Below are 14,200 nucleotides of genomic sequence, written 5' to 3'. Positions count from 1 at the left end.
AGGGAAATAGACCTTGACATTTGGGAGTTATAGTTACTGGGATTTATAGTTCACCTACAATCAAAGAGCATGCTGAACCCCACCAACGACAGAATTGGGGTGAACTTCCCATACAGAACCCCCAGTCCAACTTCACCAGGGCAAGAAAACGTAATTAAAGCCCTCCTGACAGAGTCATCCCAACATAGATATAGTTAGATATATATGATTCACACACACACACACACAGATAGTCTCATAGATTTGAAAGGGACCCCTAAAGAAGGCCAATTATAAGTTGCATGTTCCAGAGTAGGCAAGCCGGACACTCTCCACATCAACACTGACAAAGAAACAACAAGAAATACTTTTTACCCACAAGCAGAAAGAAATTACATACATTAGAAACCAACACTTTCTCATTACTTTATTTTCCAGATCACCAGACTGGGCCACAGCAACAAGTGGCAGGGGACAGCTAGTAATAATAATAATAATAATCTTTATTTGTTACCCCGCCACCATCTCCCCAATGGGGACTCGGAGCGGCTTACAAGAGGCCAAGCCCAAACGACAATTACAATAAAGAAAACCAAAAACATAAACCGAAAACGCGAACAATAAACAACAACATCATAGTTAAATAAAACACATGAATGCATAACAATATGAAAATAAAAAATATGCACAGGCACTATTGTTAGAGACCCTAAATTGGGTCTTCTTAGGTCCAGATCACGGGAACACGTAAGAAAGGAGACAGCCCCAAAAAAGGATAAAAAAACAAGGTTTATTTTAGTTTCTTCATGAAGAAGACAGACAGCCTGGCGGCATACGCAGATGCTACCCTTCAAGTAACTGCCGCGCCCCCCTGGCTTTTGTACACCGTTATATATTCTCAAGTAAACAAGAACTTTTTTTTGGTCATGGAAAGTATTCTCTTTCTAGCCCCTCTCCCTTGACCTTTTGATGGAAAGTACCTTCTTGTACCTGCAGACTCTGCGCTTAACCACAACCTTTGGCTTAACCACAACACTACTATGTGAGTTTGAACTTTGTATGGCCTCTACATGTCGCATCTTGTCTCTCAAAAACATTTTCTTCCGTGTTGCTCTTTTTCTACAGCGAAAGGGTATATTTCTCTTTTGCTGTTAATTTCATTCAAAGCCCCTTGCTTAGCATTTGCAAATTTCGCTCAAAGACCCTTTCACTATAATAATGGGCGGGCAACATATACTCAAGTAATAGGTCATGGAAAGTACTCTCTTTCCAGCCCCTCTCCCTTGACCTTTTGATGGAAAGTACCTTCCTGTACATGCAGACTCTGTACTTAACCACAACCTTTGAACTTAACCACAACAGAACTTCCGAAAAACCCCTTGCTTAGCATTTGCAAATTTCGCTCAAAGACCTTTTCACTATAATAATGGGCGGGCAACATGTAGTAATCAAGAGGACAAACTGATTAAAACTAATTAAAAAGTCAGGCGAGGTGAAAGAGGAAAGCAGGTAATTTACGGAGGAGGGCTCATTCCAGCGGGAGTTGTGGAAGCAAGCTTTCCCATGGGGGGGGGGGGGGTGTATACTCTAATGACAGAACTTTGAGGCAGAGCAATCATGACAGAACTTTGAGGCAGAGCAATCATTCGGCCTCCTCGGAACGCCAGGAAGACATTCCGGGCCGGCCTGCAGTCTCCCGCGGCCCAGAAAAGGTTAGTTTCATGCATTACGATAGCTTCAGCAAAGAAGCTGAATATACCTATTCATCAAAGGCGCAGCGGAACAGCCAGGTTTTAAGGTCCTTTTTGAAGATTTCTAGGGAAGTGGCTTTCCTAATTTCTCCAGGCAGTGAGTTCCAGAGTCGGGGAGCCACAGCCGAAAAGGCTCTCTCCCTTGTAATCACTAGCTTGAGAGACTGGCAGAGGCGAGAGAAGGACCTCCCCGGAGGATCGGAGGGTCCGAGATAGTTCATGATGGGAGATACTGTCATCGAGGGCATCCCATGCCCCTGCCTTCAAGCTGGTCTGACCAGCAGCAGGGAGTTCCACAGTTCCTGGATGCAAAAATTGGGCAAAAATGGATGAAATGTGCCCCAACAGCGAGCTCAACCAGGGACTCTGCACCGCCGTAGGCTCTCTCCTTTCACTTCCCTACCAAGCCCCAACTTTGTAACCAATCCCCAAATAAAGATGAATGAAATTGCAACTTTAAACTCTCTAGCTTGATACTTTGTGTCTCTTCTTGCCTGAAGCTATCCTAATGCATGAAACTAACCTTTTCCGGGCCGTGGGAGGCTGCAGGCCTGCCCGGAATGCCTTCCTGGCGTTCTGGGGAGGCCGAATCTGTGTTCCCCCAAACCGCGGATACTGAAACCCCCCTTTGGGGCCCCAGTATCCGCGAGATGGCGGATTGCCTCCATTTTGGTGGCATATTTTTCCTAGCTTAATTCTAACACTATCTGCTATCTCACTTTCTGCATTTCGGGCTTCTATGCCTGGGGAATAATCATTTAAGTTGTAAGAATATATTTAGGGGTTTGTAGGTAATAACCTGCACCTTGAATTGGAACCGGAATTGAGAGTTGTAGTTTCTGGGATTTATCGTTAATCTACAATCAAAGAGCATTCTGAATTCCACCAACAATGGAATTGAACCAAACTTGGCACATGGAACTCCCACAGAAGTCCAACAGAAAATACTGGAAGGGTCCAGTGGGCCTTGACCTTGAGTTTTGAAGTTCTAGTTCACCTACATCCAGAGAGCACTGTGGACTCCAACGATGATGGATCTGGACCAAACTTGACATGACTACTCAATATGCCCAAATGTGAACACTGGTGGAGTTTAGGGAAAATAGACCTCGACATTTGGAAGTTGTAGTTGCTGGGATTTATAGTTCATCTACAATCAAAGAACATTCTGAACACGACCAACGATAGAATTGGACCAAACTTTCCACACAGAACCTCCATGACCAACAGAAAATACTGGAAGGGTCCGGTGGGCCTTGACCTTGAGTTTTGAAGTTCTAGTTCACCTACATCCAGAGAGCACTGTGGACTCCAACAATGATGGATCTGGACCAAACTTGACATGACTACTCAATATGCCCAAATGTGAACACTGGTGGAGTTTGGGGAAAATAGACCTCGACATTTGGAAGTTGTAGTGGCTGGGATTTATAGTTCATCTACAATCAAAGAACATTCTGAACACGACCAATGATAGAATTGGACCAAACTTTCCACACAGAACCTCCATGACCAACAAAAAATACTGGAAGGGTCCGGTGGGCCTTGACCTTGAGTTTTGAAGTTCTAGTTCACCTACATCTAGAGAGCACTGTGGACTCCAACAATGATGGATCTGGACCAAACTTGGCACGAATACTCAATATGCCCAAATATGAACATTGGGGGAGTTTTGGGAAAATAAACTTGTAGTTGCTGGGATTTATAGTTCACCTACAATCAAAGAGCATTCTGAACCCCACCAACGATAGAATTGGACCAAACTTTCCACACAGAACCTCCATGACCAACGGAAAATACTATGTTTTCTGATGGTCTTTGGCGACCCCTCTGACACCCCCTTGTGACCCCCCCCCCAGGGGTCCCGACCCCCAGGTTGAGAAACACAGCTGTAAGGGATATACACACAAAATGCTTGCTGCATTTACATTGCATAATTTACTGAGACAGCATTGTCTGTTAACATCATGGCAGTAAAAACAAGTTGTATGCAAATGGTATGCAGATAAAGGGTATCCAAAATGTATACTCTTAATAGGATTAATAGCCTTTAAAGATGCACACACACTTAACAGAATTAAAGCTTCTAAGAATAGAGAATTACCACAAAATTACAAGTGAAGTTTGCAATTCTGTGCTTGGATAATTTGAACACATTACATGAAAATATAAATTAAGATATTTGTCAGACTGATGAAATCAATGTATTCTTCAATATAATTTTATTTGTTTCATTTTCAAATAATCGTAATAGTTACTATGAGTTAAATAGTGTGCACATTCTGGGGGAACACTATACGTGGTGTCATTCCCCTCCATGACAGTACAGAGCAGTGTTTCTCAACCTGGGGGTCGGGACCCCCGTGGGGGTTGCGAGGAGGGTGTCAGAAGGGTCACCAAAGACCATCAGAAAACATAGTATTTTCTGTTGGTCATGGGGATTCTGTGTGGAAAGTTTGGTCCAATTCTATCGGTGGGGTTCAGAATGCTATTTCATTGTGGGTGAACTATAAATCCCAACAATTACAACTCCCAAATGGCAAGGTCTATTTTCTCCAAATTCTACCAGTGTCCACATTTGGGCATATTGAGTATTTGTGACAAGTTTGATCCAGATCCATCGTTGCTTGAGTCCACAGTGTTCTCTGGAAGTATGTGAACTACAACTCCAAAAATCACAAGGTCAATGTCCACCACACCTTCCCAGTATTTTCTCTTGGTCATGGAAATTCTGTGTGCCAAGTTTGATTCAATTCCATCATTGGTGGAGTTCAGAAGGCTCTTTGATTTTAGGTGAACTATAAATCCCAGCAACTCCAGCATTACCAAATGACAAAATCAATCATCCCCAACCTCACCAATATTCAAATTTGGGCGTATTGGATATTTGTGCCAAATTTGTTCCAGTGACTGAAAATACATCCTGCATATAATATATTTAGATTACGAATCATAACAGTAGCAAAATTACAGTTGTGAAGTAGCAACAAAAATAACATTATGGTTGGGGGTCACCACAACATGAGGACCTGTACTAAGGAAGGTTGAGAACCACTGGTACAGAGGTTTTGCTTTCGACATTAAGGATTGTTATGACTCCATTATCCCAAACTAGGATGACTAGTCCTCAGGGATGATGGAAGCCATAGTCCAATAGCATCCAGGGGGAATACATGTTCTTTATCTGTACATATATCTCTCTCAAAGAGTCACTTACACATATTGAGCTGCCGGACAAAGCTGGCCATGTTGTTGTGCTTGAAATACTTGGGCAGGACTTCCTTTGCAAACCGACCTTGATCAAAAACATGGAAGCTGGTGCCGTTCTAGAAGGAAAAGGATTGAACAGGATTAAGTCTTTTTTAGCTATACAAAGTCTATCTGAAAAAATTACATTTTGTCCTGCATTTCTAAAGTTTGCACCAAACTATATACTTTAAATTAGTTGGTTGCATGACAGCAGTCACCGGCTAATCCCTCTCCAATGCCAGAAATACAGCCTAATGGTGTAACATTAGAAAATGTTGACTACTTGGTAGCCACTTCTCCACATTGACACTGAAATACAACACCACCTGAGCTCTGCGAGTACAGCATTTTTCCAAATGAAGCAGAGAGTGTTTGAGGACCAAGACATCCGTAGGGATACCAGGGTGCTTGTTTATAAAGCTATTGTCCTCCCAACCCTGCTATACACCTGCGAGATGTGGACTGTCTATAGACATCATACGCAACTCCTTGAACGATTCCATCAGCGTTGCCTCCAAAAAATCCTGCAAATCTCTTGGGAAGACAAGAGGACAAATGTCAGCATGCTGGAAGAAGCAAAGACCACCAGCATTGAAGCGATGGTCCTCCGTCATCAACTCTGAGGATTCTGATACACAGAATGAGATTTTCACTGAGTCTGTGTCTGTTCCTTGGGTTGAACCACAACAGGCCATAGATCACAGAGACAGGCCAGAGACAACTGGCCACATTGTTCGGATGCCTGACCACCGTCTCCCAAAGCAGTTGCTCTACTCCGAACTCAAGAACGGAAAGCAGAATGTTGGTGGGCAGGAAAAGAGATTTAAAGATGGGCTCAAAGCCAAACTTTAAAAACTCTGGCATAGACATTGAGAACTGGAAAGCCCTGGCCCTTGAGCGCTCCAGCTGGAGGTCAGCTGTGACCAGCAGTGCTGTAGAATTTGAAGAGGCACGAATGGAGGGCGAAAGAGAGAAACGTGCCAAGAGGAAGGGGTGTCAACCCAACCCCGACCGGGACCGCCTTCCACCTGGAAGCCAATGCCCTCACTGCGGGAGAAGATGCAGATCAAGAATAGGGCTCCACAGTCACCTACGGACCCACTACCAGGATACTACACTTGGAGGACCATCATCCTCGGATTACGAGGAATCGCCTAAGTAAGTAAGTAGCATGATAAAAAATACAGGTGTATAACTATTCTGAAGCTTCCACCTGTCGCACACTAGGTCAGGAATGCCTTTCCACCAGCATCAAACAGAGTCAAGTAGCTGCTATTGACAAAAGTTTATTTACAAAAGGTAAATACAAAAGCGGAAAAGGGTATTTCCCAAAAAACAGTAGAAAAGGTGCTATAAAATAGCAATAGTTCAGAATACAAAGATCAATAGTCCAAAATGATAATGTCCATGAAAATCCAAGAAATCAAAATACAGGAAATCCAAGAGCAAAGAACATGAAAACCAAAATAACAAGGTACATGAAAATCCAAAGAGTTGAAGCATAGTCAGTAATCCATTGCATAAAAACAAGAACTTAAGCAGGGCAAAAAAAACAAACAAACCCCAAACCCAATATAGAAACATGAACGTGAAGTTATGAACGTGAAGTTATAGCGAAGTTGTCTGCTCTAAAGATCCCACAGAACTGGCAGCTAATTTAAGCTCAAAATTTACCCAGCAAACATGAGATCATCTTTTTTTGCACCTGTATGTCAAGGACTGTTTCACAGATTGACCATGGTAGTCCACGCTCTGGTTACATCCCGTATAGACTACTGCAACGTGCTCTACGTGGGGTTGCCCTTGAAGACTGTCCAGAAGCTTCAAGTATGCCAACGAACAGCAGCCAGATTATTAATAGGAGCGGCGCTCAGGGAGCATACAACTCCTTTGTTGAGCCAGCTCCACTGGGTGCCAGTTTGCTATCGGGCACAATTCAAAGTGCTGGCTTTAGCCTATAAAGTCCTAAACGGTTCTGGCCCAACTTACCTGTTTTGTTGTTTTAAACTGCTTGTATTGTTTATTGTTATTGCTTGTATTGTTGTATTTTGGGCTCGGCCTCATGTAAGCCGCACCGAGTCCCTTGGGGAGATGGTAGCGGGGTATAAATAAAGTGTTATTATTATTATTATTTCCCCTTACGAACCAGCTAGGACTTTAAGATAACCTGGGATATCCCCAACGGAGGCAAAACATAAAAGGGAATTGGGAGAAGGCAATTGGCTAACTTATCACCAAATTTTAAACAAAAAAGAAGATGGAAAATTAGCAATAAAATAAATAGAAGAAATAAAACAATTAGCGGCCAAAACAACGTGGTTGCAATATTACCAAATTCTACAGGGATTCAAAGAGGACGAGAAAAACGGATTTAGCCAGAATAAATGTATTTGGGATTTAATATTAGGTAAAAACAAAAAGCTAATAAAAGTTCTATATCAGCAGCTGCTATGCTGGTATACAGAAGAAGACCAAGTAAAGGAATGTGAAATAAAATGGGCCAAAGACATAAAACATAGCATCTTGATTAAACAATGGGAAGAAATTTGGAATATCAAATTAAAATATACAATTGCGAATGATTTGCGTGAGAACTGGTATAAAATGTTTTACCGGTGGTATTATACACCAGACAAACTGGCAAAATTTAATAAAAATATTTCAAGCACTTGTTGGAAGTGTGGAAAGGAGAAGGGATCCTTCTTCCACACATGGTGGTCTTGCAAAAAAATTAAAAAATATTGGAATAAAATACACCAAGCAACCCAAAAAATATTAAAAATCAATTTTCACCAAACACCAGAAAGATACTTACTAGGCATATCCCCACAGAAATTAAATAAAATTTCTCTTCCTAATAAGTACCGCAGCAAGAATGGTAATGGCAAAGATATGGAAACAAAAAGAAACACCAAACATGGAAGACTGGATTCTGAAATTGTTCGACATCATTCAAATGGAGGGTTTATCCCAAAGACTAAAAGGAATAACCAAAAAGACTGATTGGTCAGGATTCAAAGACTATATATCAAAAAGGGAAGTTCCTTTATTTATAGACTTGTCCAACATCTAAAGAACATAAGCGACTAAAGCAAAGCCGGAAAAAGGACCCGAGAACAACAGCAACAAAAGAACAAAAGGAGAAGGCATTGGCCCTCTTCTATTTTTTTAGGACACTCTCAGAAGACTTTGGGAAGTCGGACCGTGGGGACGAAAGGACTTGGGGGGGGGGGTATGGGACAATCTGACCCCAAACACGGGTGAAGGGAAGGGTTGTTAAATTCTTCCTCTTCTTCTTCCTCTTCTTTTTCTTTCTTTCTTTCTTTCTTTCTTTCTTTATTTTTTTTATTTTTTCTCTCTCTCTGTCTCATCTCACTTCATTCTTCACCCTGTTTCATCTCACTTCATTTTTCTTTCAGTAATTCCACTTAACTCCTTTTTATTGGTGTAAAGTATAAAAATAATAAAAATTATTTAAAAAAAATCACCTGGGGAGGCCCTGCTCTTGATCCCACCAGCGTCACAAATACGTTTGGTGGGGACGAGAAACAGGGCCTTCTCAGTGGTGGCCCCTCAGCTACGGAACGCCCTTCCTAGGGACATTAGATCAGCCCACTCACTTTTAACATTCTGGAAAAAAAGTTAAGACTAAGGCAAGCGTTTGAAAATGCAGTGTAACAAACAGGAATATGGAACGACTGGATGATGAGTTTGGACAACGGTTTTAATGAAGAGAGGCAAATGATTTATGTTTTATTGATCATGTATGGTTTTCTATTATATGTCAATGTTTTAAAATGTTTTATGGCGTTGTTGGCCACTGAATTGTTGCCTCTGAGTCGCCTGCGGGCTGAGAAGGTCGGTATACAAATATAGTAAGTAAATAAATAAATTCTTTCTGACCTTCTCATTAACCTTTTCTTAGCTCTCTCCACCTGAAGATCTAAGCTCTTATCACGAAGTAACTCCCCACCTATTGAAGGCTGGGAATGCCCAAGAAACTGATTCTCAAGAGAAACATCATCTGTTTCTTATTCAGCTGTCGGTCCTGGCCTGTCTCTGTGATCTATGGCCTGTTGTGGTTCAACCCGAGGAACAGACATAGACTCAGTGAAAATCTCATTCTCTGAATCAGAGTTCCCAGAATCCCCAACAGTTCCAGCTTGCCATTGCTGAGCCCTAACACCATCAGATTCAAACATAGTGTTGTGACTCAGCTGGAACCACAGAGTGTCTCTGATGAGGATGATGGGACTCAGGTTCACAATGTCCCTGTTATAGACAGTGAGTTTCCCACAGCAAGGAATGAGATTGTTGATACTGAAAATAGCCAGGTATTTATTTGTCGTGTCAGGGCAACCAGTCAATTGTATTACATTTCTTTTTTTTAAATAAACTTTTTATTGATATTTCTTTTTAAAAAGACATTTACTAACATCTATAGATGGCACTTAACATTTTACAATATGTCCAAAAAGAGAAAGAAAGAGAAAGAAAAGAAAGGAGAAAAAAACCCAAAAAACAAAACAAAACAAAACCCACCCCAGACACCAGAAAGACAAAAACATAACAGCTTTAACAAATGTAGACTTCCAGATCTCCCCAAGCTGAAGAACTTCTCCTTTATTGTTGTTGGTTTTGACATTCTTTATATATATCTATATTTTTCTTTTCTTTAATTTAATTGTTTTCTTTTCTCTTCTCCTTCCTATCTTTTTTCTCCTTTCCTCCTTCTTATCCTCTCAAGTCTCCGTTTTCTTCTTGAATTTACCTCTGAGATTCTCTTAAAGTTCACTAATATAGATCTCCTCATTTTCTTTTTTGATGTAATCTATAAATTTTGTCCAGTCCGTTTTTTGATAATTCTTATCATTTTGTGCCATTCTTTCAGTGAGCCTGTCCATGTTCAAAATATCCATGACTTTCAGATTCCATTGTTCCTTTGTGGGTATCTCTTTCGTTTTCCATACTCTGGCAAGAATAATTCTTGCCGCTGTTGTCATGTAAAAAAGAAGCTTGCCTGTATTTTTCTCCATCTTACTGTCTGTTATTTCTAATAAGAAGGTCTCTGGTTTTAATTCAATTTTTGTCTGTAAAACGATCTCTATTTGTTTCCCTATTTGGCGCCAGTATTCTTTAACTTTTTTGCACTTCCACCACATGTGGATAAAGTTCCCAGTTTTTTCCTCACATTTCCAACATTTTCCTCCTGTTTTTCCTTTGCTGATTTTCGCTAATACTTCTGGTGTTAAGTGCCATCTATAAAATAACTTGTACCAGTTTTCCTTCATTTCTGCTGCGTACGAGTATTTCAGTTTTTTCCGCCATATTCCTTCCCACTCTGCCATGGATATTGATCTCTCTACATCTCTAGCCCACTGCACCATGTTTCTTTTTACCTGTTCTGTTTCCGTATTCCATATTAGTAGTTGTTTGTAAATTCTACTTATCATCTTTGTGTCTACCTTTATCATCTTATCCCAGAATCCATCCTTTGTTTCAAAACCTATTTTTTTGTCTATGTTAAAGTTCTCTCTGATTTGGAAGTAATGGAACCACGAAATCGTTGGATCCAATATCCTTAGTTCTTCCTGTGACTTGAGTGTCACTCCTTGTGTGTTTATTTTTATCCATTGTTTATATACTAACTGTTGGGGTTCAGCCTGATCCTGATCTGTGTGAACAGGATTCTCTGATAGTTTTTCAAACTGAGCAAGCTCTCCCTGACTCTGACAGTGTGGAATCTGTTGTTGATGCAGAGGTCAGTGGGAATGAAAACGAAACCCAACAGTTAGAAGAGAATGTTTTGGAAGTTAGCCATGATATCTCCCCACCTGGGCTTGATAATGAGGTCCGAAGAGAACAGATAGTCAGAGATAGATTTGTTTCCCAGTCTGTACGAAGGTCACAGCGCCTTCAGCAGAAAGAGGCCCAAACAGAAAAGTCAAGGGGCGTTTCTAAGAATAGCTTCTTTGGTTTAAGAGCATCCCTGCCGCGTGCTTCTTTAGGTCAAGCAACGTTTGGGACTGTGGCTGGTCTTGGCAGAATTCCTGTGTTCCATGGCCAGTAATCCCAGAGGCTTCTAGTTTCCAAGTTCATGGTTAGTAAAAGGCTAACAGACTCCTGGTTATTGTTTTGTGGCTTTTGAAGTTTTGCTCAAGTTCAGAGATCCTATTGACTACTGTGTTTTTCTGTGGCTTTTTTACTCTGCATTTACCTTTCTTTTGTAACCAATTTTTCATCAATAAACAAGGATTGCTTTTCCTACAGTCCAGAGTGGTGGATTTAATCTTATGGTCTTGTTTCTTGAACTGGGATGCAACACTAACCATTTATCTCGGGGTAGCTCTTTTAGGTGATTAGCCTCATTGGGTGAGAACCATAACGGTGTTCTTATATATAATCTTTCCTTGTAGCTGTTCCATACTTGGATTAGTCCAGATCTTATCACGTGGCTCTTGAAGTTTCTCTCCTTTTCTGCTCTACCCCTCCAAAGGTATCCATGCCAGACCTGGACTAAATCAAACCCTTCCAGGGTTAGTAATTTCTTCTTCTCCAACGTTGTCCACTCCTTTATCCAATCCAGGGCGGCCGCCTCATAGTAAAGTTGGAAGTTAGGCAAAGCAAGTCCCCCTCTATTTCTGTCGTCTGTTAGGTTTACAAAGCTTATCCTATGTTTTTTTTCCCTGCCATACGAACTTTCCTATCTCCTTATGCCATTTTTTTTATCATCGTTTTTGATTTCACTATTGGCAGGGTTTGGAATAAGAACAGAGCTTCTGGTAGTATACTCATCTTTACGACGGATATTCTCCCAAGCAAGGATAGGTTCAGATGTTCCCACTTCTTCATTTTTGTTTTGATTTCTGTTAGAAATGTAATCCAATGTAATTGTATTACATTTCTAACAGAACAAAACAAACAGACAAAATACAAAATTTGCGAGTTTGGTAGTTGATTAAATGTCCTTTGACCAGTAGCTGGCCACTTGGAGTGCTTCTGGTGTTGCTGCAAGAAGGTCCTCCATTGTGCATGTGGCAGGGCTCAGGGTGCATTGCAGCAGGTGGTCTGTAGTTTGCTCTTCTCCACACTCCCGGCAAAAGTGAACACTGGTGAAGTTTGGAGAAAATAGAATCTTCACATTTGGGAGTTGTAGTTGCTGGGATTTATAGTTCACCTACAATCACAGAGCATTCTGAACCTCACCCATGACAGATTTGGGCCAAATCTTCCACACAGAACCCCCATGTGGGCCACAGCAACGCAGGGCAGGGGACGGCTAGCAGAATAATAGAATCCTAGAGTTGAATGAGACCTCGTAGGCCATCCAATCCAAACCCCAGCCAAGATGCAAGAAAATCGCACTAACAGATGGTCATCCAGACTCTGTTTAAAAACCTCCAAAGAAGGAGCCTCCACCATATTCCGAGGCGGAGAGTTCCACTGCTGAACAGCTCTCAATTAGGAAGTTCTCCTTAATGTTCAGGTGGAATCTCCTTCCCACCTAGTCTCCAGGGTAGCAAATAATAATAATAATAATAATAATAATAATAATAATAATAATAATAATTTATATATATATAAATGCTCTGTGCGTAATGAGTACCTTAAAAACAAAAGAACCAATGAACGAAATCACACCAAATTTGGCAACAAAACGTCTCACAATACAAGGAGTGACCATCACTCAAAAAATTATAATTTTGTCCTTTGGGAGCTGTAGTTGCTGGGATTTATAGTTCACCTACAATCAAAGAGCATTCTGAACTCCATCGACGATGGAACTGAACTTGGCACACAGAACTCCCAAGACCAACAGTAAATAGTGGAAGGGTTTGGTGGGCATTGACCTTGAGCTTGGAAGTTGTAGTTCACCTACATCCAGAGAGCACTGTGGACTGAAACGATGATGGATCTGGACCAAACTTGGCACAAATACTCAATATACCCAAATGTGAACACTGGTGGAGTTTGGGGGAAATAGTCCTTGACATTTTGGGAGTTGTAGTTTTGTAGATTTGTAGTTCACCTACAATCAAAGAGCATCGGGGCAAACTTCCCACAGAACACCCATGACCAACGGAAAATACTTAAGGTCATCCAATCTAACTTCCTTCATCAGGGCATGAGAACGTAATAATAATAATAATAACAATAACAATAACAATAATCTTTATTTATACCCTGCCACCATCTCCCCAAAAGGGACTTGGAGTGGCTTACATGGGGCCAAGCCTGAACAAGAATTACAATATAACAATACAAATTGCAATAAAATAAACAACATAACATTAAGATATAAAACATCAAAGCATATAAAACAATATACACAGAACATAGGAACTAAACATAATGACAGACAAAACAAGCTTGCTCCCTTCTCCCTATGACTTCCTCTCACGTATTTATACATGGCTATCATGTCTCCTCTCAGCCTTCTCTTCTTCAGGGTAAACATGCCCAGCTCTTTAAGCCGCTCCTCATAGGGCTTGTTCTCCAGACTCTTGCTCATTTTAGTTGCCCTCCTCTGGAGACATTCCAGCTTGTCAACATCTCCCATAGACTTAAGTCTATGAAATCTTATGCTGCCAACTTCTTTCTCTCTGTGCGGTGCTACAGATCCCTTTGCTCACAAGGATATGGAACTGTGGTTTCAAGACCTTACAGCCAGCACTGATAGTAGACATATCAATATATACTACACTGAGAACGGTCCAGAGTTACTTTCAATAACTCTTCTGCACCGGTTTGGCTGTACTCACAATACTCCAGCATATGAGATGGTTGGTGTCGGGGTCTTCCACCAGCGTCCACAGTTTGGTGAGGAAAGCGGGGACGTTACTGGCATAGCCGTCCATGGCTAGCGAAGGGGGTGAATCCTGCATCGCGGTGGGATCTTCGGACTACACCAGTGCCATCTCTGTGCCCAGGCAACTCTCTCTCCTTCCCTCTCTCTTTCTGCATATGTCAGAGGGAGCAAGGGCCATTTGGGCTGAGAAAACACCCGCCCACGGGGGTCACATCAGCAGCGGCCGGAGCTGGCTCCCTTCCAAGCTCAGCACAATCGCATGGGCATGGCCAACCGCAGGGAACAATGCCCGCCGAATGAAAGCGCACCGTATTTGGCCGCACAAAAGCCGTGAATAAAGATGCAGCCTCATGCAAAGAGAATACCCTTGCTTGCACAAACACAGAAGGCCGGGAGGTCAGCACATCACGGG

The 14,200-nt window shown here is 41.6% G+C and overlaps 1 protein-coding gene across 1 annotated transcript in view; it reads right to left on the bottom strand.

The window, feature by feature from the left end:
- Nucleotides 1-13,864, bottom strand: part of HSF4 (heat shock transcription factor 4) — a 49,268-nt gene extending 35,404 nt beyond the window's left edge. The window contains exons 1-2 of the mRNA XM_067470882.1: nt 13,742-13,864; nt 4,948-5,056 (exon numbers count right to left, since the gene is read on the bottom strand). Coding sequence (XP_067326983.1) covers nt 4,948-5,056; nt 13,742-13,864 — 232 coding nt within the window. The remainder of the gene's footprint in view (nt 1-4,947; nt 5,057-13,741) is intronic.
- Nucleotides 13,865-14,200: the final 336 nt, after the last annotated feature.

The sequence above is a fragment of the Anolis sagrei genome, chromosome 8 (assembly GCF_037176765.1).
Source record: "Anolis sagrei isolate rAnoSag1 chromosome 8, rAnoSag1.mat, whole genome shotgun sequence".
Lineage (NCBI taxonomy): Eukaryota > Metazoa > Chordata > Lepidosauria > Squamata > Dactyloidae > Anolis > Anolis sagrei.
Note: the sequence above shows the minus strand (reverse complement) of the source record. Positions and strands in the feature narration are given on the sequence as shown.